The 27,987-nt window shown below is 27.9% G+C and overlaps 1 protein-coding gene across 2 annotated transcripts; it reads right to left on the reverse strand.

The window, feature by feature from the left end:
- Nucleotides 1–1,297: 1,297 nt before the first annotated feature.
- Nucleotides 1,298–21,684, reverse strand: LOC107439191 (SPRY domain-containing protein 7). 2 transcript variants are annotated; one of them, XM_043056197.2, is made up of 6 exons: nucleotides 21,504–21,680; nucleotides 19,818–19,934; nucleotides 17,484–17,644; nucleotides 11,475–11,577; nucleotides 8,095–8,210; nucleotides 1,298–1,724 (listed from the first exon to the last, which is right to left on the reverse strand). In XM_043056197.2, the coding sequence occupies exons 1-5, from the start codon at nucleotides 21,631–21,633 to the stop codon at nucleotides 8,113–8,115; spliced, it is 609 nt and encodes a 202-aa protein (XP_042912131.1). In that variant the 5' UTR covers nucleotides 21,634–21,680; the 3' UTR covers nucleotides 1,298–1,724; nucleotides 8,095–8,112. The 2 variants fall into 2 exon arrangements, with proteins under 2 accessions (XP_042912131.1, XP_042912130.1); XM_043056196.2 differs by lacking the exon at nucleotides 1,298–1,724 and adding an exon at nucleotides 2,028–2,342 and having other exon boundaries at nucleotides 21,504–21,684.
- Nucleotides 21,685–27,987: the final 6,303 nt, after the last annotated feature.

Raw genomic sequence — 27,987 nt, forward strand, 5'->3', positions numbered from 1 at the left:
CTAAAATGTACAAACAAAAACCAGGAGAATTTTAATTAAACCAGGAGAAACAGGTGAAATCCAGTAGAGTTGGCAGCCATGAAAATATTTACAAATGAAAGAGATGCATAAATTCTAGTTCTAACATTTTTAAATAAAATATACAAAAATATTTACACACAAATGTGATAAATAATTTCTCGAAACTTCTGGATCGCAATTAAAAAAAAATCTGGATTTTTTCCATAGCACAAACAGAACAAAAAGCGTTTTAAACTGATTTCCATAAATGAAGTTTGCTTCATTATGTATTAGTAATACTTATTTAAGCATTATAGCAAGCAAGCAAGCAATAATCAGTAGAAAAATTCTATTTCAAAAGGAATTTTTTTAAGACTCAATTTCAGGGAATTTTCTAAAATGTACAAAAACTAGGAGAATTTTAATTAAACCAGGAGAAACAGGCAAAATCCAGTAGAGTTGGCAGCCATGAAAATATTTACAAATGAAAGAGATGTATAAATTCTAGTTCTAACATTTTTAAATAAAATATACAAGAATATTTACACACAAATGTGATGGATAACTTCTCGAAACTTCTGGATCGCAATTAGCGAAAAATCCGGATTTTTTCCGGAGCGCAATCATCTCTGCGATTGGTAAGTTGAAAGGCTTGAGAAGAAAAGAGGGGGGAAACAAAAGTAGAGAGGAAAGAATCGGCGGGACTTTTAACAAGTTATTATTAAACAAATAAACTAAAGTGGTTTTGGTTGAGCAAAACAAAAAGGGGGGAGTTGAAAGTGACCCACAAAGATAGGTGTTACATCGGGTTAGATATGTGGATTTTGTGTGAATTAACAAAGAAAGAGTGTACTCTCGGCTTACATTTGGAAATGCACAGTATTCATTAGCATCCATTAAAATTTTAAAACTAATTATAAGGGGGGAAAAAAGCTAACCCCTTCAGACCTGGTCAAAACTAAAACTAGTTTAATGATTTTTAAAAAAATCTGATGTTTTTAGAGTATTAGTGATATTTTGATTCCAATAAAGATTCTCTGAATGTTACAAGAGCTTGAGTTACTAAACTAGTAAAAAGTAAATTAAAAACTGCTATATCAAAAAATGACTGCCACAATAATAGAGTAAGAACAAACAACAAAATGTTAAGTAATCACCACCCTTAACATATTTTTAAACTCCTTCAGAAAAACATACAAATTAGGGTTGTTAATAAATACTCAAGCTAAAAAATGTAACAAATCACTATTGAGGAATGTCCATGTAAGAACGTCGAAATTCGTTTGATTGTAACTAGTAAAAAGTAAATTAAAAACTGCTGCATCAAAAAATGACTGCCACAATAATAGAGTAAGAACAAACGATAGAATGTTAAGTAATCACCACCCTTAACATATTTTTCAACTCCTTCACAAAAACATACAAATTAGGGTGGTTAATAAATACTCAAGCTAAAAATTGTAACAAATCACTATTGAGGAATGTCCGTGTAAGAACGTCGAAATTCGTTTGATTGTCAGCTGAAACTTAATAGTGTTTAGAATAATCACTTTTCAAATTCTCCTAATTTCCGCAGGCAATTAAACAAGTTTTAATATTTCTAATGATGTCTCTCATAACAGTGAATAATATTAAATAGTGGTTTTGTTTTGTACCTAACTTAAATCTCAATTTTTTTTTTTACTCCTATGGTGTATATTTTTTCACTTCATTCCTGAAAAGGACTGTAAAAATATATATTAAGATTGTGATTGCAAAACACAGTAAATATTACACAGGTTGAAGACATCGTTAAGATGAAGATCATTAAATGTAATTCGTCTCATTGACTTAACTTATTACCCTTTATATTATTGATGTAGATTCTTTTTCGTAGACCAGATAAAAAATTATTTTTAAATAAATGATGGCAGAAGAAATGAAAAATGCCTCAAACAGAATAGGATTGATATTGAAATGAATGGAACACTGTAATCGTCATACGAAAATACATATTTATATGCAGCAGAAACAAGTTGGCGATATTCTTTTTTTGAAAACTAGAATTGCAATATTTTTAATAAAATCAGAGCATAGGTAAAATAATTTTCTTTGTTTCTGTTCATTTACTGGATGTCTGTTATTATAATTTAAAAAAGAAAAAATTACAATGTTATTGTATTAAAGCAACAATTTCCGTAAACTAGTTTAACAGATTTGTGTTAGTGTGTGAATCCTCAACAAAATTTAAATATCGAAAAAGATCATTTAAAAAAAGAAAAACAAAACAGGAATGAAGGGGTTAATCCCACAAAAGAGAGGCCAGACTGGAAAAACTATTGTGATGATGGATATGAAAATAGCTGCAAAGAAAAAAAAACACAATACATTATTGGAAATACAAGGAAATATCAACATTGTATATACAATGCCTAGCATAGAAAATATCATTTAGAAAACAGGGTTCATACAGAGATCAGAAGAAGAAATCCATATGTATGAGTATCCAAGGAGTCCAAAATTTTAAGGACTTATCCAAAAACTTTGTGTAAAAGATAATTAGGCAGTTTTTCTTCTTTAAATTAAAAAAGCAGTTATTATAAGGAACTCACAAAAATGTATAGTTTGCATATTTTGTTTTCAGCCCTTTTGAAATAAATTTTGACTTCGTCAAACTTCACCAAGAAAAATAAATAAAGTTATCACTTTTACACATAAATACATTTGACAGTCTCAATTATTTTAATTAATCCTGTTAAAGAACACATGTTAAAGATTAACATAAAAACCTACTAATCTTATATTTTTACATTTGAATACATAAGAAAATCTAAGGCATTTTATACAAAAAAAAATCACAGTAAATTATTAATTAAGTTTGCTTGTAACATGTAAAATTAAAATTATTTGCTGCTATTTTTTTCTTCTAACTCTTGCAAATCAATTTTTTTTCCTTTAAAGTTTTTCTTAAACTATTAGATTTTGACAGCTAAGTCATATAATTTTGTTTCCCTGCATGGACAGCAAATTCAACAGCGGACCTAGTAAGTTTATCTATGCAACGCAATAATCTAAGGAGTTTCTAAGGACTAATTTGGAAATCTAAGTAGTTCCAAGTACTCCTTGGGGACCTTTTTATTTCCAAGGAGTATAGGGAATAACAAACCCTGCATAAAGCGCGCAAACGAGTTCCGCTCGGAAGCAAGATTTCGACCGAAATGGTTNAAGGAATAACAAACCCTGCATAAAGTGCGCAAACGAGTTCCGCTCGGAAGCAAGATTTCGACCGAAATGGTTAGAAACAAGCACTACTAGCGTAGTGACATTTTTTCCCAACGCGTATTGACAAGCTGCGGGCGTTGACAACTGAGCTCATTCACCATTATTATTCTACATTGATTATGTTACAAACAAATCCTATTAGCGAAATGCAGTTAGTTTTACTCTCTACAGATGGCAGTAGGGGTTCCATGAATTTCTTTTCATAATGGAGGGGGAATTTTTTTTACCTTATTCTTTTTATGAATGTTTTGGCACGTTTTTTAGGGCGTTTGTAAAGTAAAATGGCTCAAAAGCAAAAGTTAGCTAATTATGATGATGATTGTTTAAGATTTTTAAGTAATTACTGCAAATTTTTCACAGTGTGTACAAAAATATTTTTTGGTAATTACTGCATTTAAATTCTTCATAAAGTTTTACATTGGTTTAATTTATTGAGTCCTTTCAATTTAATATTTACTATTTAATAATTATCCTGTATTAATTATTTTAACTTATGTAAAAACTGTTATTTATGTACTACAAATACTTTAAGAAATTTTTAAAACACGTGAGGCGAGCTATCTACGCCATCGCAAGAGAAGGGTGACTTTTTTAGAAGAACGGCGAAGGAAAACAGCTGCCACCTTCGACTTCTGTTTACTCGTAATACTGCGCGAATTAAGTAAACGAAAACTGCCCATTTTCCTAACCGTCAAACGGTTGCTATTTATAATATCCAATTAGAAAACAGGGTTGCCCCTCAAATTTGAAAAAAAAATTCCTTGTTTTTCCCCTGAGCATACTTAAAACAAATAATAGTATAGTCAATGAAATAGTTTAGTTTAGAAGATAAATCATCCTTAAATATCCCATAGAATACGCTTTGTGAGGTCAGTACTTTTGAAAAGACGAAAATAAAAAATAAAATTCCCTGCATTTTCCTACTTAGTAAGGAAAAACTCATAATTCCCCACGCTTTCCCTGCTATTTTAGGTGATTTTTAAATTCCCTGTATTATCCAGGTTTTCCCTTGTTCTCCCTACTCTCTTGAAAGCATGTATATAATTTAACTTGCATTGGTGTTATGTTGTGAGAAGTTATTTGAGTCTCTAATGTATTTATATGTGTTATCTGATCTATTTCCATTTGAATCATAAAATAACATAATTTAGTATTCAGATATAAAATTACAAAAGCATTCGATTGTATTTTATATTCATACTTCATCAGCTAAAGCATCTTAAATTAATCTAAGCGATTTAAATAGACTGCTCAAGATTTTAAATAGCCCTAGAATTGTTTATAAAATATACATTTCAATAAATCGGTTAAAATATGCTTGAATTATACATTTATATAAGCATATTAAAATATATTAGTTACAATCCAATATGTCTTACTGCTTAACTTTTTAGTGTTTGTAAGAATAAAATATGCAATTTCTTGAAATACTAATAAGATGTTTGTAATGTTTTGTACATTATGTATGTTAGATTAGAGATTTGTATATATCTTTCTCAGTAAAAATACTAAATAATTTGAAATGTAGAATTAGCAGTTGGTATAAGTTTACCAATATTTTAAAACTACTTTAGACAAGAATTACAAAGAAATTTAAACTGTATTGGTAATGAAAAGTAGTTATTTTTAACTCTAATAAAATTAAATTTAAACAAATTTTAGTAAAAAAATACCATATGTGTTTATCTGAAGAATGCTGATAGAAGTTACATTTGTTTATATTTAGCTATTAGAATTTTAAATTTAAATATGCCTAAGAAGAATTTTAATATTGAAGAATTTCTAAATGTACCAATGTTCGGGGATAAAATTATTAGTTTCTAATTCTATTTCAAGGTTTGGTGTCATTGTTAACTTATAGTTCTTCTAATGTGCTGTTAAAATACTTTTAAGTATTTTAAATAAAGAAAATTTTAGTGAATAAATTACTTAATTGAACACTTATTTTAGAGATGGTTGACTACATTTAGCAGAACTTTATTTATATTAACCAAAACTTTAAAAAATTTATTTAAGATTCAGATAACTAAGAAAAATATTTTTTAATATATTTTTTGGGAAGTAAAACAATTTTTTTTTATTTTCATTATTCCAATGACAAATTAAGGTAAGTGTTGATAAATTAATATTTTAGTTTCAGCCATGAGTCTTAATGTCTGTTTATTTTTCAGGCATCAAGCATGGTTTATGCTTGTTGTGTTCTCTTGTGTCGAGAGAACTATGATGATAATCACAAGGTATTTCATTTCCCCCAAGACACAAAACTGCAGCAATTGTGGTGTGATTCATTTATGTAAAAAATATTTAAAATTTGTATTTAACTTTTAACTAAGAATATTTGTTTAAATTTATAAAGATTTATTATATGTTTAAATTAACAAGGATTATCACTTTTAATGCTTTCCTAAAGTAGATTGTTTTTCATCACCCCTTTTAAAAATAAATATATAATTATTATTGTGAATTGTAAAATGATTAATAGGATGTCTTACATCAAGACTTTTAAAAACAAATATTTAATTATTATCATAAATTGTAAAATGATTAATAGGAAGGTCATAGGAATTTAAAGCTTCAATTTAATCTAATGTTTTTAAAGTTTTAAAAATGTATTGTAAATAATAGTCTTTTTTTCATAAACTTCTTGTTTATTTTCAAAACTTTTCTTAGTTTCAATTATTGGGTGATGTAATGCAACTACTTTGCATTATTTACATTATATTTTGTGGTACATCTCATCAGAAACTGCAATTTTAAGAAACTACAATTTTGTTTTTACTAGTATATATTTCTTATTATCTCATAAAAATAGTTAAAAGCTCCATAAGTATGAGATATTTGTGTGTTTTTCTTAAAGGAAAATTTAATTGGCAATTTACTTATAACTCCAGATTTAATTTATAATATAGAATAGTATTTAAAAAATAAGTGGAAAATTTAGATTACGTAAAGACATTTTTGTATTTCATTCAAAATTTTATTTAATTTACTATCCTTTTTCATTTCCATCTTTCGGATAATTAAATTTCTCAAAATCAACAAGTTTTTAAAATATGTTGTTACAGGAGCAAAAGTGTCAGGTAATTTGTATGGTTCATATATGGTAAAGTATTTAATAACTACTATACAATCATTAGTAATTTACTGTGTTACTTTTACATGTATATTAACAGTTTTATCAAAGGGCAGCATTTTCGAAAAAGATTGTTTCATTAACATGCACGGAAAAATACAATATGTAAGCAAATACTTTGAATTATCCATAAAATTTTTTTACCAAATTTTTGTTTGCTTTCTGGGGTATGTTTTAAAATAAAATGTTTGGAAATTTGGTCATTTAAAAATATATGACAATTACAATGTTTTCTTCAGAAGTATAGTAATCTTGAAATTGCAAGTAATGATATAATTAATGATATATGTTTTAAAATAAAATTTTTAAAAATGTTATTTGCTTTAGTATATATATTTTCTCCTTACTGATTCAAATAAAGCTTTTGTTCTATATATATGTTTGTGTCATTATTAAAGCATACTTATACTTTATGATAAAATTAATCTTCATATACCTCATTCATAAAGTTCTAGTCTATATCATCAAAGTAATGACTCAGCTTATTTAATAAGTCATATTAAATCATTTTTATCGCATGTATGCAAAACAAAAGAACATAGAAAGAAATTAGAGGGGCAGATGTTAATTTGTCAGTTTACTGTAGTAAATAAAAAAAAATTCAGAATAATTATATACATTTGCTATAAATATTTCGAAGGTTTACAAAGGATAAACATTTTTATGCTTTTTTTTTATAGAATTTTACGTTCAGTGTTTGTTCCAATAACATTTTGTTTCCATGAATATAATGTTAAGTACTAATTTTCAATTTTTAGGAAAATATTTTTATTTTTAATCAATTGATATTTATTTAATATGATTGATTACTCTTAAAATAGTTTAAAACTGAAATTTATCTTTTGAAAAAAGGTTTGGATAAATCTTATGAAAATAACCAAAAAAAATCTTTAAAAACTAATCTAAAATTTCTTACTGCATTAATTTACTTATTTTTTATCATGATTTTTTTCTTCTTTTGATTCATTTTAAATTTCTTATATTAAGGCAAATATTATATATACACAATTATTCAGATCATAAAAAAATTTGGATTCTTATTTTTAGCTTTTAAAAATGAAAGAAACACAATAAAACTAATAAGGAATCGACTATCTTCACAGCCTCCTCTGAAGGTAGAAAACAGCAACGCTCTTCTCTACCTTCTGATCGTGACGTCACAAACAAGCTCCTAGGCCTTCTACTCTAGGTGGTTATGGCTTCCCTCACCCTCTACAGAAAATATTCTCTTTCAGGTGTTATCATGATGGTTATGGTCATTTGTGACTCATGGTCAGCAATTCAATATGAATTAAATGAAATCGGAGAGGGGTGTTATATTTGTGACTTCTTAAAAGATAAAGGAGGCGATTCTAAGAACGGAAGCTCTTAGGGTGGTCAGCAGTCAGTCTTCTTTTGTCAGAAAAGATGGAAAAAATGGCAAAAGATGATAAAAAAAGATTTTTTTTTTTTACATTATTTGAAAATCGATCATAAATGGAGAAAATAAGGTTGAAATTTAGGGAAAAAAATCCATTTACAGGGATTCATTGCAACAAAAAATATTGTAATATTGAGAGGAGCATGACATTTATTCATGTGCAAGTTCGTCGGGACCACAAAATATTTTCGTAATAAAGGGAGTTATTAGTGAGAGTTCACTCTGTATGATGAAAAAAAAAAATCAAGCAAATACAAAAGATATTGAAAGAAGAGTTCACCTTTTCTTGCAGATGAAATTACAACAAGGATTTTTCAACCATTATTCTGTCAAATCCTGATGGAGGCTGATGAGTAAAAGTGGAGAAAGCTGCATCAAGTATCGCACCATCATCAACTAAATAAATAACATTCTTTTGTTAGACATTATAGCATACAACTTTGCAAAAAAAATATTCCATATATGGCTAAGCAACAACAATTTAACATTAAAAAAGAAGAAAAAAGAAAATGATTTTGATTGGTGGTAAATTGATTGGTGTCAAGTTCTCAACGTCTGCAAAAATGTCTAAATCTTGAATTCTGCAAGTTTTAATCATTTGTTATCATCAAACACTGCATATATCTTTAACTATAGGCAATAAAGATTATCATTAAAACATATTATAGGGTTGCCCCAGGCAACTAAAATGCAACTATTTTTGGCCTGAGGTGACTGTGGTAACTTTATTTACCTAAAAAGGCTAAAAAAAAGCAACTATTTTCAGGAAAAGGAGACCATTAGGAGACTTTTCTGTACTCTATGCAATGTTTTTTTTAATAGCATAAATTGAGTTGCACAACTTGCGGTTCACGGGAGCCTCTGAATAAAAGAAAAGATTTCTTATACTATCACTTATGTGTAAAATGCCAAAAATTTTATTTTCCATTATATTTAAAGTACATTTTGTTTTTTCTCTGATTTATAATTTCGTTATTTTCATAAATTGTTTTTTCTTTCTATCAACATTAGCCTTAACTTTTTACTGTTTTCAACTTTTATCTAGTTACAAATTTTCTGCTGCGCAAATTTAAAAAAAAAATTTATAAAACTTTTTTTTAAATAGATTATGGTGTATGACAATTAAGTCACTCAATAAAATTTTAGTCATATTTTTGATAAATTTTTGTTCCTATTTAGGCAACTATATTCATAGTTTTAGGCAACTATATTAACTATATTCATAGTTTTAGGCAGCTATTTTCTTGCTTTAGACTACTAAAAGCAACTATTTTGTTCATTTTTTTTCTGTAGTAACCCTGATATTATGATCTGTTCAAAGAGAAAAAAAAAGGTTACTTTCTCAATGCTTTTTAACATTACAAAATAAATTTTTTAAAGTTAAAAATTTTCTTAAATATTTTACAATCTGTGAATTAAATTTTTGTAAAAAAAAATAATGATAATTAATCTTGAATTGCCTGAAACTGTTAACCAATGGATTTAATGTAGAGTTTACTCTGAAGGTGTTCTTTCTAAACAATATTAATATTTATAAGATTTATCACTGAATTTTTTTCAACAACTCTTGAAGTTTACTCAATAAAGCTGTATAAATGTTTAATGTAACAAGTGGAAATAAAAAAAGTAGATATTTTTATTTAATTTCTAAGAGCATGCCCATTAGTAAAAAAGCAAACAAATTTCTCCAGACATCTGTTTTTTGACAGTTGACGTTCTTTCAAATTCTTTTAATAAACATTAAAACTGTAACATAAAAATTGCAAAATAACGAAGTAACCATTTCTTAAAGTTGGAAGATTTATAAATAAAAAGAAAAGATTTAAAAGGTTCACAGCTTCTGAATGAATCGTGTGCAATTGTAGCCAAAAATAAGTAAATTGAATTTTAAAAAAATGCTTGAATTTTTTTAAATTCATTTCTATAAGCTTCAAAAAGTACTAAATTATTACATAAATCTTTCTAAACAGAAAAATAATAATTTTTTTTAATTTAAATGTTCAAAAAAACAGTATCTTTAATTAATATATATGTCTGAAAATGCACAAGGATTATTCAGAAAATAGTCTGTGTTTGTTTAATGAAATGTAATAGAATAGCTTTCCTGCAGAGAAAAGTTGGAAACCAGCTATATTTTCCTGATTACTTTCAAAGATAAGAACATAGGAATACCCTTTCAACACTGCATACACATATTTTGTAATTATATATAAATTTTAGTACTTTTTTACTAGTACTTTATTCATATTATTCTTAGAACAGAAAAGAATAAATAAATTAATGCAATCACAGAAGAATGAACTCTTAAATGAGGTAGAAAATCAGTGACATTTTTGAAAGAAATTTTATTTCCCTGTTATTGATCTTATTCTGGAAAACTGTCAGTATTTATTCTACTATCCAATTTGCATAATATCAATGGCAACAAGCAATATTTGAAAATAACTATAAAAATGATTTAAAGGTAAAAATATATGACAATTTCTTGCCGGGATAATTGTGACACAGAGTGAAAAATCTTGAAATTTTTATTTGTAAAAACTAAATATTAAGATATCAATTTATGTACCATACATGTTTAATATAATTATTTTAACTAATACTTATAATTAAATTATCTACCAATCACAAATTAAAAATAACTAATTTAGGGAAGAACTTACATTGTACAAGAAACGTGATGCATAATTTTTAAATAGCATAAATACGAATCTAACTTGCAAATTATGCTGAATACAAAAATCAATGTTTGATACTATGTGCGTGAATACAAATCATAATATAGGATTTTAAAAAAGCTGCTGATAGGAATTGTGACATTGGATTTTAAACTCTTGTGAATATGAATCCTGATATTGGACTTTAAAAATGTTTCAATACAAATCACAATATTGATTTTTAAAACTATTGAATGCAAATCTCTATATTGGAATTTTAAATCGCGTGACTAATGTCGCAACAATTAATGTTAAAATTGTGGGCATATGAAATTCAGATATTAGTGAATTCCGGCACAATTTCAAATATTGAAAATGGCAAAAATTCACCAAACCAAAAGAATTAAATTGGTGGAAGAATAAGATTTACATTAACGTTTTGTGAATGGTATACAGCAAAAGTTTAAAAATGTAAATTTTATACTGCAAACTCTGTAAAAAAATTTTTGTCTTATAGGTTTCATAATCCTATGAAATATAAAAAAAAAGCCATAGTAGTTCGATTGTAAGTTTGTAATCAGTGGAATTCTGCAAAATTCGAGAAAAAATGACCCGATCTTAAATTTCAGACTTGGAGGGATGATACTAAAAGCTTGGAATTCTCTGATACATCTGGAATACAATCACTATTGTTCTTGCTTCTGACGAGCAACACGACAGCTCCATTTCTCGGCCAATTGTTGCATTATCAAAAGAGAAAAAAGCAAAATCTTTAAATTTGCAGAATTACAAAATGTTACAAGCTTATTTACTCAAATTTAGTAAAATGCTATTTTAAACCTTGATTTTCTCAGCACTTCAACTGCATATTCACTCATATAGATGTGACAATAGGTTCAATGGTACAAGTTACTTTGAGAACATCAAACTACTCACTTATATAAGAACAAATAAATTACAAGGAAGAAGTATGTAGTTAAACAGCAAGATAATCTATACAAACCATACAAAACGGGAAAAACTTCGCCCTTAGCTCCAGTAACAGGACACAAAACATTCTTTCCATTTATGAAAAAGTTGATTTCAACATGGTCATAAGAAACTCCCTAAAAATCACAAATATACAATTAATTAATTCAATAAATATATATTGTAATAAATAATATAATTGTTGTATATAATTAATATATAATACTTTGTTTTCTTGTAATTCAATTAATTACAAGAAAACAAAATATTGCCATTAAAGGGTTTTACCCTTCTATAATTCAAATGAATGATTTTTATAATTTTGAATTGAATTAATTTTACAATATACAACAAATATACAATTAAAATTTAATTCAATAAATATATATTGTAATAATTAATATAATTATTGTACATAATTAATAAATAATATTTTGTTTTCTTGGAATTCAATTAATTACAAGAAAACAAAATATTACCATTAAAGTGTTTTACCCTTTTATAATTCCAATGAATAATTCTTATAATTTTGAATTGAATTAATTTTAATTCAATTCATAAAATGATTTTATAAAATTTAAAATTATAGCGTTCTGAATGTTATACTAAAAATACAGTTCAAAACAGATATGTTTGATAATGGATTTTGATAATAAAAATCCTTTAAAAAAATTTATCAGTTTGCTTTATGTCTGCACCACTAAATATTTTTGGAAGAAAAAAAGGAATTAAATTGTTTTTCTGCAATAATTGTTTTCACCAGGAATTTATGAGAGTTATGAGGAATTTCAAAAAACTACAGAGTTTCAGGAGAATCGTTTTAAAATGAAAATAAGAGCGCTAAATTTTTTTTAACATAACTATTACAAAATACTGGTTTGTAATTAATCTTATAATTAGAAGAAATAACAAATCTTATGATCAGAATGACTTACCAATTAACCCTATGATTAGAAAAAAATATCAAGAATATCAAACACACAATGAATTGTTAAGTTATCCAATTAATGAACATAAAATGGCTTTCACCACAATGTCTTAAGGTTTTTGATTTTGTATATTATCTCAATATCTGTTTAATTCAAATATTTTATAATAATACTATAAAAAAATAATAACTCAAACAGGATAAAAATGAGTTAATTAATCGAATCCCTAACTTTTTAAAGTATTTACAATTGTTTTAATAAAGAGAGGTAATGTATAGGGAGAATTCATTATTTTGGGAACAAGAGGGATTTAGACGAAAACAAATCTGGTACAAATTGGTGATAGCCAAGAGATATAATCCCTAATCTGTCCTCTATGAACTCTATTACACAATTTTGTATGATTTTGCCTAATTAAAATCATAGTTTTCTTGTGCTTGCTTCGTAAATATTTTTCTTAGTTGAATTAGATAAAAATACTAATTAAAACATATTTACACAAACTTTTTACTTTGCTTTTTAAACCTGAGAATTTCAATTTTCATTCAGTGCTCTCTTGGAAGACAAAAAAAAAAGTATCTAAAGAAGATATATTTTAAGCATAATTCTCTTTACTTAATATATAAATCATATTTTTAATAATCATATTTTAATCATATAATTATACTATATATAATCATACTATAATATATAATCATATTATATAATATACTCATATTTTTAATATATAATCATTTTTAATATATAATCATATTTCTTTCATAACTAATAATAAGGGAAAATAAAATAAAAATCTTATTAACACATTTTTAAATTGACATTTTTTATGTTTTGCGTTCCTAAACTTCCAATTTTAATTAGTAGAAGGTAACAAATTAATTTTAAATAGTTGTAATATACACTAGTATAACATATTAAAGTTTTTTTTAAAAAAAATTCCATGACGAAACTTGAATATCTTTCAAATAAATAAAAAATGGATAGAAATCGATTTTTCTAAAAATTTTTAAACAGAAAAAGCTTCAAAATTTTAACTTCAATTAAAATAGCACATTCTTTTCTATTTAATTTACTTCATATTCATTTGCAATATTAGATGTCACATAGTAAATTTAACTTTTAACCAAGCTTACAGCCAAATTGGAAATATTTGATTTCTTAACATATTTCAAGAATTAAACAAATACTGGTTCTGAATCGTGCTTGTCACTGAAATGTTTGTTACGAATCGATTAAATCAGAATTAAATAGAAATTAGATCTTTGCTGGAACAATCGAAACGTTTTTAACACCTACATTAACATATGACAAAAAATATGTTCACGTTAACATGTTTACCGAAAAATAAATACATACAATGTTATTTATTCTTTGGTATCTAAAATATAAAGTTACTACAATCAAATTATCAATGCATCAGATGAGGAAATCCCTCACCAAACAATTTATAAACTAAAACCATACAACTGCCAACATTAGAGAAATAAACTAGCAGAGATTTTTTACTAGCACATTTTTTTTTAGGGCTACGAGTAAAGTTTTGATACATCATGCAAAATTATTTAAATCAAAATTGGAAATAATATCAGCTCTTAGTTAGTGTGAAGTAAAAAATATGGATATAAATCTTAATCTAAAGATTTTTTTAAACCGTTATTTATAATTACTTAAACTAAATAACACTCAACACACTGCAGTACTGACAATAGCACCATCTGTTGAGGAATAAGTAAAGTATTTTTGCCATCAGCAGATAATTTATCACCAAAATTGTATTTAAAAATTTCTTCAACAAATTTGAAGAAATTTTAAAATACATTTCAAGAAATTTGAGAATATATGAGTAAACAGGAGATAATCATAAAATACAGAAATCTTCATTAAAAATCAGGAGGCTTGGCAGGTATGCCAAATGCTAACAGTTTAACATATTATTAAGGAAATTACAATAATGCTATTGACTTACTTTTCTGTATTTAAAGAATCAAGTTAGTACAACTAAGCAATCTACAAATTAGTTGATAGAATGGGATTTTTTGTGCCTTAACGATAGAAGACTGCTAATGTTACATTATCTGGGTAAATTGGGAGAAAACTCTTAATTCTGCACTTTAACAGATCATTCTGGACAATGTGCAAATTAACTAGGAAAGGTAATCTGAATATTAATGATTATGAAGCTTTAGTAATAAATTAGGAAGCGAAACTCAGAACACTAGTAGAGTGTGTACCTTTATTCCAGTTGTTAGTAAAAAAAAAAAAAATTATTTCTCTCTATACATAAAACAGCAGATGAACATTAATAATGTATTAACATTTGATTGATCTAAAAAAGTGAGCTTACATAAAAAAGATCATTAGAATTTAATTTGCATGGAGGCATAGCATTTCAAGCAAAATGACTGATTTAAAATCAAATGTTTAGAAATTTCAGGTATATAATTTATATGAACACAATAAATGATGTATTCATGCAAATCCTGATATTTACCTCCCTTCAAACAAATTTTATGCCTAATTTCAAATACACAAATGATTCGCAAAATGGGTGCTTACATTTTCTTTTAAAAAAATGTGAACAGCAAAATTATTTTTTGTTATTTCGAAGTAAATTGGAAAATGGAATTAGCAAATTTTTTGTTAACTACAGACAGGGTATCAGCTACATTTTAGATTTTCAAATTCATGATTTTCCATGACTAATTCCAAGAATTTTTCATGACTCTTCCTATGACAAAAACACAACAGTAAATTTAATAAAAGCATTATAATAACATTAATTGAAATTATAGGTATAACTGTTATACTCTGCATCTTCATGCTTATAGATTTTTAATTTAAAAAAGAGAGTAAATAAAGAGTTGAAGCAATAAAATAGCTGAAAAAATAAAAAAGCAAGTCTTTTTATTCTGAACAATTATATTCTAAAGATACCTTTCTTCTTCATCAGAAAAGAAAAAAACTTTGATTTTTCTGTTCTATTCAGTATATATATATATATATATATACAGTGTAAAGTCGTGTATCCGGAATCGGTGGGACTTCCAGAAGTCCGTATAATAGACCCCCAAGGTAAACAAAGCTTAAAATGATTTAATAAACGATCTGAATCTAAGAAGCAAAAAATAAATAAACGTTATTTTTAAGGGGAACAATGTTTTAGCATTAGAATATCTAAATCAAATATAAAATATCAGAAAAAAAATATTATTGCTGAAAATATGGAAAACGAAAAAAATTTAACAGTTATGAAAATATTAATCCGCCATTTTGAACTAGAACGATTCAATCAGGAAGGGGAAATTCATGTCATTCTGGAACAAAGCTTAAAATGATCTAAATCTAAGAAGCAAAAAATAAATAAACATCATTTTTAAGGGGAATAATGTTTTAGTATTAGAATATCTAATCAATAAAATATGAAATATTAGAAAAAAAATATTATTGCTTAAAATATAGAAAACGAAAAAAAATTGACATATGAAAATAATAATCCACCATTTTTAACTAGAATGATTCAAGCAATAAAGGGAAATTCCCGTCATTCATTAAAGTGGGTAGGTGGAGGAGAAAAACTCACTTCCTCCTTATTTGTGAAAGAAAATAAGTGTAAAGAGGAGATCATTTAAGTTGAGGGTGGGGAAGTAACAAATTATTGTTTTCTCTCCAATCATTGGCTATCAATCAAGCATAAAGGCGGGGCATGCTGATCGGGTTCTCTTAATTTTTTCTTCTATGACTGAAAGAATCTGTTAAAGCGAGAATGTTACCTCCTTTTTCCCCCCGCCTCCTAAATATTACATGGTATGGGGAAGAACGAATGTTTTGTTTCTCAAGGACGTATATCCTTTTAGACCTATTCAAATTTTCCATTTTGACTCTCCCTCCACCTTAACGCTTGCCCCGTTTACCCTTTTCCACAGTATTTCTTCTTTCAATAAAAAGGTTCCAGGAAATGCCTCTTTTACTAGCCACCTGCATGGAAAAGGAGGGGGGGGGGAGAGGACTCAGTTGCGGTCTTTTGAAAACAAATCTCCCTCTTTTTCCTACATTCCAAGGGAGGAGCGTCACTAACGGTCACTCAATGGTCTTGGTAGATCTCCCCTTTCTGGTGTTTTATGGGTTCGATGCAGAAAAGAGAAAATGTGTCAAAAGACTTTTTTTTTTTTTTTTAAGGAAAGGGGATGATGGAGAGATGTTTGTTTATCTTGATTGTTAAAAAGTGTCCGGGAAATCGACCCTTCCGGGAAAGGGACGTCCGGATATGGGACGTTACACTGTATATATATATATATCAGGGGTCTGTCTAGGATTTTCTGAGAGGTACCTACTTTGAGAAAATTTAGACATAATTTGTGAAAAATTAAAAATTATATAAAAAAATCAACACAAAAATACGGTAAAAATATGGATTTATCGCTTCTTAAGGGATAAAAAAAGAAAATTTTAAGAAAAAGTTTTTTGTGAAACTACCATTTTTCCTGAATTTGTAAAAGTACCGTTTTTTCTAAAGTTGAATATGTGAAGGTAACGCTAAACGGTAGTAAATTCGGCCTGGACAGACCCCTGTATATATATATACATATATATTTTTAATCAGAATGAAAAAATTCGACTGGCTTGCTTCAGCTAGAATTTCAAATTAATAAAATAAAAAAAATAAATATTAATAAAAATTCCAAAATCACAGAGGTTGAAAAGATAATTAGCTCTAGAAATGGAGTTTTTTTTTGTTTCATTTTTTGAAAGAACATAATAAAAACATTTTATATTTTAATAAAATACAGCCTTGAGTGGGGAGTTTGTTATAAATTCAGATATTTGGAACACCAAGAAATTGGGGAGGAGGGGGTGATTCCATTTTAAAAATTGGATTTTTAGACAACCTAAATTCATGACTTTCCACGATTTTTCTTTTAAAAAGAATTGCGAAAATCATGACATTTCTTGACAAATTTTGTTCAATATTGAAATTTGTGACTTTTCGCGGATAACCTGTACAGAATTAATTTAAGCCATTTTGGGTGAACGGGGATTTCACTGTCATCTTGTTTTTCTATAAATAAAAAATGAGATTAAAATCTATCAACAAAATAATAGAATGAAATACTGACTACAATGTCCCCTTCTAAAGGCATTTCTGATAGTTTATACAAAATATCTCCATTGTGTACAATTGTTCCCTCGCTGGTCAACACCCACGATTCCTTGTCTCTTCCTAATGGAACCTTATTCAGATCAGCGTGTCTCGTCGCTACACCAACACCCCACACACCTGCAAATACAACAATACATTTAGTAATACTCTTATGATATGTGTCATAAGAGTTAAATAACTGCTTCTGCAAAAAAATATGTTAGAAAAAGAAATGTTTAAACTATGAGAGCACAACATATGGTCTGCAGGCTACATACAGCCCACTGGAACTTCTGAACGCAATAAAACAATTTATTTTAATTTGTTTTTTTTTTAAACATTATAAATTATCTTCAGGGTGCGCAGCCAAATTATTCCACAAAAAATAAGCACCTTTTAAGCACTCAAAAGATATATTCAAGCACTTTAAAAAAGTATCGCAATTGCGCAGGGTTGGAAAGTTTTTGACAGTTTATCATGTTTCAACCATCATGCCAAAAAAAACTTTTGACATGTTCACGAAATAAAAGTTAAACTTATCATAATCAGCTTAATTTTTGATTTAATAGTGACATATCATACTAAAGATTCTTTAGTTGATTAAATGTCATTTTACTAAAAACAAAATATTATTGTATGAAAATTAAGGTTATATTCAACTTTTATTTTTTTTACTGAATGACATATTTTGATCTTTTTAAACCTTAAAGATCTGTTATCCAAATAAATTTATTTTCCAGAATTGCCAAAGTTCTGGCAATTCCTAACATGAGACTTTTTTATCACATATATATTAGTTTGGCTTTTACAGGAGTAGTCATGGTTGGTCCCTTTGAATTGATTCTCCCCTATGCTTATAATAATAATAATTTTTTTTTTTTTTTAGTTTATCCCATTTTACCATCTGGCTTTCACTTAAAGAAAGCAACTATTTAAGCAAAATTACAAATGAAGAAATCTCTCATTTTAGCTATTAAAGCAAAGCAGAATTAAAAACTTAAGATTTTCTAGGAAAATGAAGATTTTTTAATATTAATATTAGATTAAATAAAGCTGTTGAGATATACATTTGTTAAGCTTTAAAGGCATTAACATTGTAAATTTGAAGTGTAGCCAGTGTTTAGTGCAAAAAATACAGGAACATGGGAGAATAATAGAATATTATTAAAGTAAGGGCGGGATACTCAAAAAGGAGAATATTACACTATGGTGGATAGATAGAGCACAACTGACCTTGGAAAGAGGGGTTTCATATCTTTCTGGACAATATACAGGGGTGTGTTTCGAAGAAATTTGGGTCCACTAACGGACCCTTCACAAAATATCTTTTCATAAAAAGGGACCCTTCACAAATTTGCTTACCTTCATTATTGTTTTGTTAATCAAATAAACCCTTTTTTTGGGGGGGGGAGAAAGACAGTTCCAGACAAACTAAGTATCCCTAAGCTTAGATTCCAAATGTAGTATTCTAAGAAAATGCATCTACTTTTACAAACATTGCGTGCACATTCTCAGTAATATTAAATCAGAATTTTCTTTTTGTAAATAAATAATGGATCCATTTATGTATAAAATTATTCATAAAATTAATTAATGGAATATTACGTGAATAAAAATTTATTCCTGGCAGTTTTTTTAAATAAAATATTATAAATTTAAGAACTGTTCAAGTTTACTTAATGCACAGCACATTAAAAGTGATACATTACTAAATTGTGTTAGTTAAAACATGAATAGTTTTTTCACAATTTTACAAAAACAGGATCTACTGATCGATTCCCCAAGCTACCAAAGACACATCATCTCATTTTCTGAGATAATTAGATTAATATTATTACTTTCTTTGTGGGAAAGATTGTAAATTATTGAGCATGCTAGATATAAGGTCTATTTTTGGATTATATTAAAATTCCTTTAACATAATATATATAAAATTTTTTCAACCCCTTCTTTCTCGCTCCCGTGAAAATCACAGGGTGAGGTTTCACCCTCTATTTCTAGTACCTGTGAAATTTCTGGGCTGGAGTGTTCAGCCGTTACACGCCAATAAGAATAAAACTAATTCATTTCTTTTGCCCAGAAAACATTTTATTTCTCATTTTACACACCAGATGGCAATACCAGGATATTTTTAAGGTAATGGTAGATAGTTAGTTTATTTTAAACTAGATGTCAGCACTAATCAAATACATGTATTTGGCAAAGTAGGCACTTTTACAAGTGTTTTCTTGAAAATTAACTGATCGTTAAGGGGTTAACATAATATATATATAATTCTTTTAACATAACATAGATAGATATTTTAACAAACCAGACTGTTGTAGTTTCATTTCAAAATAAGCTTTATTCTGTACAATGGGGACATTGGCCAAAGCAGCACCAGTACCGCATACTCTGTGTCCGTTTTTAACAATTACCACTTCATGACCTGAAAAAAGAATTTAGGTTATAACCACTCACAAATAATAAATATTTAAGGTTTTATCGAGAAATAATTTCATTGCAGCACATGAAATTTTTTTTAAAAAATTTATTTTTTTTAAATTTTTAAACGCCATTTAAAGTTTTTAGTTTGCTACTGATATAATTTCCTGAAAGAAAATTTGTGAAACACGAAAATGTGACGTAACTACCACTATAAATATTGAATACCAATTCACTAGTATATAAGAAATGTTAACTTGAATCCATTTTGAGGTACCTTTTGATAGATGAAGGTTGACATAGTCAATTAATAATTCACCTCAAAACGCTCGCAAATATAAATCAGAAAAAACAATTTATTAAGACATTTAATACAGTAGTTTTCTAATTCAACTTTATCTAGATGTGTTATTTAAATCTTTTTACTGATACAATTTGATGAAAAGCATTCTTGATGTAAGAAACCTTCTGAAATATAATATTATAGGTAAAATTTTGAGGCCATTTTGATAGGTTTACATCTTTGATAAAGGTTTATTTTTAAAAAATTAAGTAAGCTGTGGTTATTGCAGGGGTGATTATGAGTAATACTTTTCAATTTCATTTCCTTCTGCAATGTTTTTTTAAGTTTCTTGTGGGCCAATGCGTAGAAATCTCCAAAACTTAGTGATTATGTTAGTACAAATACCAATTTAGAAAGGATATTTATGTACCATGATTTTCGGAGCTAACTACAACCACCAAAATGGATTTAAAGCTCTCAATAATAATAAATAAAAAAAACACGTAGAAGTTAGTGCAGGGGTAACTATGAGTTACACAATTAAGTTTTGTCTCCTTTTGTGAGGTTTTTTTTTTCTAGTTTTTCTTAGGAAACTGCCAAGACTTGGCGATTATTACTTTGAAGATCAAAATACACTAATCTTCTCAAAATTCTTTATTGAGGTCTATAATACTTCCTCAAAAGTATTATAGTCCTCATTGTACTGTGGGGGTGGAGTTAATCGATAATACCAACCTTCATCTATCAAAAGGTACCTCATGATAGAATCAAGTTAGCATGCTTTATATACTTGTGAATGATGTTAAACTTTTGTAGTGGTAGTTACGCCACAGAACCATGATTTTCGGCGCTAACTACAACCACCAAAATAGATTTAAAGCTTTCAATAATAATAAAACAGACATGTAGAAGTTAGTTCAGGGGTAACTATGAGTTACACCCTTAAGTTTTGTCTCCTTTTGTGAGGTTTTCTTTTCTAGTTTTTCTTAGGAAACTGCCAAGACTTGGCGATTATTATTTCGAAGATCAAAATACACTAATTTCCTCAAAATTCTTTATTGAGGCCTATAATACTTCCTCAAAAGTAATTTTCTAGCTTCAGTTATATGTATACTATTAGAAACTTTTGGACTGTGACTAAATGGGTTAAACAAAAATTTTAGTTCTATGAAATTATCACAAATACATATTTTTAGGGGAATGTTTTCTTTTAAAAACATTGAATGATACGAAAATACTAGTTATATGAAATTTTGGCAAAAAGGGTTCGGAAGTAATCAGCTCTACTACCCATGTGTGATGTATCTAGTAAAACAGCGGGTTGCTCTCGCATTTGAACATAACTCCCTCCAACATTTCCGTCACAACAACGTTTGAAACAGTTCATACACGATGCCATCTTGAACATCGGTGTAAACATTTTGATAGTGAAAGTAAAAGTAAGCAAAATAAAATGTATTTAGCTACGACGCTTCTGCTCGTTTATTTCTATCCTCCTTAAGGCTCTAAAGTTTCACATGATTTTCACGGAAGTTGCTTAGCAGCCGCTGCTAATAAACAATAGATAAATTCTATTGGCTGGATTTTTTATCGTTACTACTTAAGCATAATTAATTTTTACTAGATTTAATTACTTCAGCATTTTTATGGGGCATTTTTATATTATATTAGGAGTTCATAAATTTCTATTGGCGATCGCAACGCTCGAATACGTCATCCGGGGAGGAGATCGGTTCCATGTCTTGACCGTCCCTTTTTCCCTCTCCTCCTTTTCTCAGTTGTAAGAGAATGTACTACGATATACAGGGTGATTCTAAAAAGATGGGCAAAATTTTAGGAAGTGATAGTACACACCCAAGCAAACAATTTTTATCAAAGAATGCATGGTCGAAAACAAAACGCAAAGGTGCTGGCGCATTTGGAAAGTTGTTTAATGCAAACGTAAAAGCTCCATTTCTGTTGCGAGTTACTGCTCTGCGAGTTATTATTTGCATGTTATGGGAAGAAGGAGAGCTCGTATGCAAATTTTTCGTCACGATTCATACATAAGAGCTGCTGATTCGAGTGCTATCCCTTACGAAAATTTAAGGTATATTTAAAGTTGATTTGAGGTATTTTTGAGGTATTAAGGTTGATGATTTGAGGTATATTTAAGGTTGCTGAGAAAAGAGCAATAAAAATTAGACAAGGTAAAGGTTGTAATTAAGGTGTACGAGGTTGTTTTATATATACATCAGCTTATTTTGAGATTGGTTAAAATCAACCAGGCTGATGAGGTGATTTTTAAGGTATACCAGGTTGATTTTCTGACACTTGTAACAAAAGAGGTATTTTGGAGATATAAATTTTTTTACCTTATTTCAACTAAAGAGAGTGAGGTATTTATTGAGGTATATGAAGTCATTTTATTTATACCTAAGCTTATTATGAGGTTGTTTTAAATTCACTTCAAATCAACTAGACTGATAAGGTGATTTTTAAGGTATACGAGGTTGTTTTTCTTACACTTGTAACAAAAGAGGTATTTTATGAGGTATAAAAAAAATCAACCTTATTTCAACTAACGAGAGTGAGGTATTTACGAGATATAAAAAATATACCTTTTTTCTACTGAAGAGAGTGAGGTATTTATTGAGGTATATGAAGTCATTTTATTTATACCTAAGCTTATTTTGAGGTTGTTTTAAATTCATTTCAATTCAACCAGACTGATAAGGGGATGTTTAAGGTATAAGAGGTTGTTTTTCTTACACTTGTAACAAAAGAGGTATTTTATGAGGTATAAAAAAATCAACCTTATTTCAACTAACGAGAGTGAGGTATTTATGAAGTATAAAAAATATACCTTATTTCAACTAAAGAGAGTGAAATATTTATTGAGATGTATGAAGTCATTTTATTTATACCTAAGCTTGTTTCAAGGTTGTTTAAAGTACACTTCATATTAACTAGCTCACTTCCCAAAGTTCCCTGCGAGCCGGCAAATGGCGTGTGTGTTGACAATCGAAAGTCTATTTGAAATTCTGTAAGAGTGCTTGACATTTATTAATTTAGTTTTATCACTTTTAATCAAATATGCTTCGATTTTCAAGCTTAAATTTTATTATTTTTGTTTTAAGACACGTCCTGATCTTAAATAATTTAAGTTGGAGGATATTCTTAGAGGCTATCGTTGTAGGCTTAGCAATAAGAGAGAACAATCGAAATATTTCTCGTCACTGTTTAGGGTAACGTTACTGGTGAAACATTACACCAGGTTATGCACAGTATATTTTATTGTTTGTAATTTATTCAAATAGAACTATTCTTTTTATTTTGCTTTAATGTATATGTTTTAACGTAGCAGTATGCAAGCTGATTAATTGAGTAAAATGTTCTTAATTTCTCTTATAAATAAACCATTGAAAATTGAAATATTTTTTAAATAGCAATTTTGCTTTGAAATTCTACTATAGCTGTATGATTATCGCTTGGATATCTGTTGCAAAGTTTATATTGTTTATATATATACAATATAAACTATATATATATATATATATTTACAGGGCTTATCCACAGTTCCCTGATATTGCAGAGATGATCTAGGCTGTAAATAGCACATGCACGGCGGCGCAGAAGAAGAGACTAGCAAGCTACTGCTCAGCCTTCCCCAAGAAAATAGATCTGAATTTATACCTAAAAGAAAAAGTAATCTCTCCTAATAAACTACAGAATTTATGTAATTGTATATAACAATAGTTTGCTAGATATTTGATGATTGAAAACTAGTAACTGTACTGGCTCACTTCTTCATGTTTCATCAAAAAACTGCTATTTACACTACATGCTATTTTTTCGCAATTTACCCACGTTAATTATTTACTATAAGTAGATTGTTATTACTTATTAGAATACTGAGCAGAATTAAATTAAATACGATTTCAAGTTTATATGACAATTTGTTTCAAGGTTACGGGCATTTTTATGCAGCTGTTTATGTTTCACTACTTCAAAAATTTGCGAATTTCGGAAATCTTAAATTTTTTAGAAATAAGTCAGTATAGTATGCAATTTTAATCCTGAATTGAATAAAATCAATTGCAAATAAAAACATTTATTGTTGAAAGTAATATGCATTTTTTGGAATTTCATCCTATGGGATGTGTATTTATATTTAAACAAGTGTTTGTAACAACTAACTATTAGTTTTATTCTGCTCGGTATTATAAGTTATATGGAAGATATTATTCTCAACTTGTTTTAAAAGTATTATTTCAAATCATTCTCTCTTACACATTTTCTTCACATAAAAATTACTCAAAATTTTAAAATAAATGCTCCTTATCAGCTTGTAATTTGTTCTATTCGATTGAGTGTAAAAAAAGAATAAAAATTGGCACATACCATTAAATTTTTAATTTATTGAACGATTTTTGATTCTTGATAACATTGATTAAAAAATATTAAAATAACTATTTTTTAAGAAACTCTGATGTGATTGACAATAACGTAAGTCCTTTTCAGAATCAGCGTCAAAAATTTTAAAAAAGCTATTAGATTCAGGAAGTCTGACAAGAAGTCTTGGTTTATTGAGTTTAAAGATTTGTAAAAAACAAAGAAAGAAAATCTAATTATCAAACTTAAGTATGTTACCAGATGTATAGAAAAATAAAAAGTGTTAAAATTGCAAAATAAGATTGGAATTGTGTATTTGAATTTCTGTAAAGTTGTTAATGGTAGTACTGTCTTCTGTGTATTTAATTTTGTGGCTGTCATACCTGTCATGCTTTTTAGCTACGAGGATTGAATTGAAATGGCAGAAGAGTAATACTATTTATCTGAAAAAGAAAGTTAATTTCATCCAGATAATTTAAATCATAAAAAAACAATTTATAATATTTTAATATATTTTTTGATATTTTAACGTGAATCAAGTGTTCTGTATATAAAAAAAACTATTTTTTCTTTGGGAAATAGCGAATTATAGCTAATAAACGGATAAATTTCGGATAATTTTTATTTACTTATTTATTTTAATTTATATTATTTTTTTAACTTCTTTTCAATATTTTAAAGCGAATAAAGTCTTCTATATGCTAAAAGAAGTATTTTTCTTTGTTAAAGAACGAATGATGGCTGAAAAAGGGACTGAAGTCATATCAGGAGGCACGCAAACATCACAGCCCGTAACTCCCTATAATATTAACCTATAAATTTCAAACTCAGCTCAAAATTAGAATTTAATGTATCGAACAATTGAACCGAAGGATTTCTTTATAAACCAATTAGTGGGCCTTTAATGGGCCAAAATAAGTTTTGTTTGCTAACCGGGAGGAGGTGTTTCAAGCTAAATATTCGCGGCGTAGCCATGTGAAGCATGGCGCAGTTGGTAAAGCTGTGTGGCAAGTTTTATGTGTTGTCCCGGGGGAAATGGGTTCGAAACTCTGCGACGGTCGACATTCAAATTTTTTCTTATATTCGTTTTTTAATATATATTTTTTGATATTTTAACGTGAATCAAGTGTTCTGTATATTAAAAAAAACTATTTTTTCTTTGGGAAATAGCGAATAATAGCCAGGAAACGGAAAAATTTCGGATTATTTTTATTTATTTATTTATTTTAATTTATATTATTTTTTTAACTTCTTTTCAATATTTTAAAGCGAATAAAGTGTTCTGTATGTGAAAAGAATTATTTTTCTTTGTTAAAGAGCGAATAATGACTGAAAAAGGGACAAAAGTCGTATCAGGAGGCACGCACACATCACACCCCGTAACTCCCTATAATATTAACCTATAAATTTCAAACTCCGCCCAAAATTAGAGTTTAATGTGTCGAACAATTTTGCCGAAGGATTTTTTTATAGACCAATTAGTGGGCCCATAATGGTTTAAAATAAGTTTTGTTTACTAACCGGGAGGAGGTGTTTTAAGCCAAATATTCGCAGGGTAGCCATGTGAAGCATGGCGCAGTTGGTAAAGCTGTGTGACAAGTTAGATTTGTTGACTCGGTTGCCATGGGTTCGATACCCTGCGAGGATGGACATTCAAATTTTTTCTTTTTTTTATATTATTTTTTTCAATATTATTTACATATTTTAACGTGAATCAAGTGTTCTGTATATTAAAAAAAACTATTTTTTCTTTGGGAAATAGCGAATAATAGCCAGGAAACGGAAAAATTTCGGATTATTTTTATTTAATTATTTATTTTAATTTATATTATTTTTTTAACTCCTTTTCAATATTTTAAAGCGAATAAATCTTCTATATGCTAAAAGAAGTATTTTTCTTTGTTAAAGAACGAATGATGGCTGAAAAAGGGACTGAAGTCATATCAGGAGGCACGCACACATCACACCCCGTAACTCCTTATAATATTAACCTATAAATTTCAAACTCCGCTTAAAATTAGAATTCAATGTATCGAATCTATTGAATCGAAGGATTTTTTTTATAAACCAATTAGTGGGCCCACAATGGGCCAAAATAAGTTTTGTTTACTAACCGGGAGGAGGTGTTTTAAGCTAAATATTCGCGGGGTAGCCATGTGAAGCATGGCGCAGTTGGTAAAGCAGTGTGTCAAGCATATATGGCAACGTTACTTTTAAAAAGTAACGAGTAAAAGTACAAGTATTTTTAAAAAAAGTAACGAGTAAAAAGTAAAAAGTTCTTATTTTAAAAAGTAACGAGTAAAAAGTACAAGTAAAAGTACAAGTACTAAACAAAAAAAGTAACGATTTAAAAGTACATTTCTAGGAAATCGAAATTTCAAAGTAACCTAAAATTTTATTCAATAATATTCTTATGTTCTTTAATGTTTTTGTAAAATTGTTGTTATTTATTTAATTATTTTTTATTTTGAAAGTTATGGACATTACTTTATTCTTAAATTCGGAAGAATATTATAATGTAGGTAATTTTATAATATAATCGTATAATATAATTTTAAAATCAAATATAATTTTAATATCAAACTTTTTACGGATTTGCACGAAAAAAGAAATTTTATGTATTGATTTTAATTTTTAGTTTATTATTTTTATTTATTTAAATTACCATTGATTTAAAATTGTTTTACTGTATGGAAACGCGGTTCAAAAGCACAAACATTAACAACGCAAACACGCGGTTTCAGATAGCTTTGTGATCTTTGAGCTAGTAAAAAATAATTGAATGTGCAGTATAAGTTGAAACAGAACAGTCTACAGTTTTATTTGTAACAATGGCTAATGTTGAAGTCATGCGAGAAAATCATTTTCCGAACATTTCTGCCTAATGGAATAATTAAAATTTGTAAACGAATTTTAGTATCAGCGGCTAAATTAATAACTTCGAAAAAAGATCTACAAAAAAAGATCAAAAGAGCCGTATTTTCCCTTTCAGGAATGACAATTTTAAAAGGTCAAGGTATTTAAACACGAAGTTAGCTGTGAATGCATATATATTGCACATTAATTTTATAAATTGAAAAAACATAAGCATTTAAGCATATTTTTTAAATTAATTTTTTTTTTCTTCTAGAAAACTTACCGAGTTTTAGAAAAAAGTAACGATTTCATTCGACATTTCCGTTACTAATACTTGTACTTTTTCCCTAAAAAAGTAACGAAAGTACAAGTAAAGGTACTAAATTTAAAAAGTAACGACGTACAAGTAAAAGTACGTACTTTTTACTTGTACCGGCGGTACAAGTAGCGAAAGTAAAAGTACTGCCATATATGGTGTCAAGTTAGATTTGTTGTCCCGGGGGCCATGGGTTCGAAACTCTGCGACGGTCGACATGGAGGAGGT

Source organism: Parasteatoda tepidariorum, unplaced genomic scaffold (genome assembly GCF_043381705.1).
Source record: "Parasteatoda tepidariorum isolate YZ-2023 unplaced genomic scaffold, CAS_Ptep_4.0 HiC_scaffold_980, whole genome shotgun sequence".
Lineage (NCBI taxonomy): Eukaryota > Metazoa > Arthropoda > Arachnida > Araneae > Theridiidae > Parasteatoda > Parasteatoda tepidariorum.

Bases quoted from the DNA above. Each gene is read 5' to 3' on its own strand.
- LOC107439191 (XM_043056197.2), bottom strand. From the start codon at position 21,633: ATGTTTACACCGATGTTCAAGATGGCATCGTGTATGAACTGTTTCAAA. The intron at 11,578-17,483 runs GTCAGTATTTCA...TGTGATTTTTAG, and splicing joins CTTTAGAAGGGGACATTGTA to GGAGTTTCTTATGACCATGT. The intron at 8,211-11,474 runs GTTTGTATAGAT...TTATTTATTTAG, and splicing joins AGTTTTTCCCGTTTTGTATG to TTGATGATGGTGCGATACTT.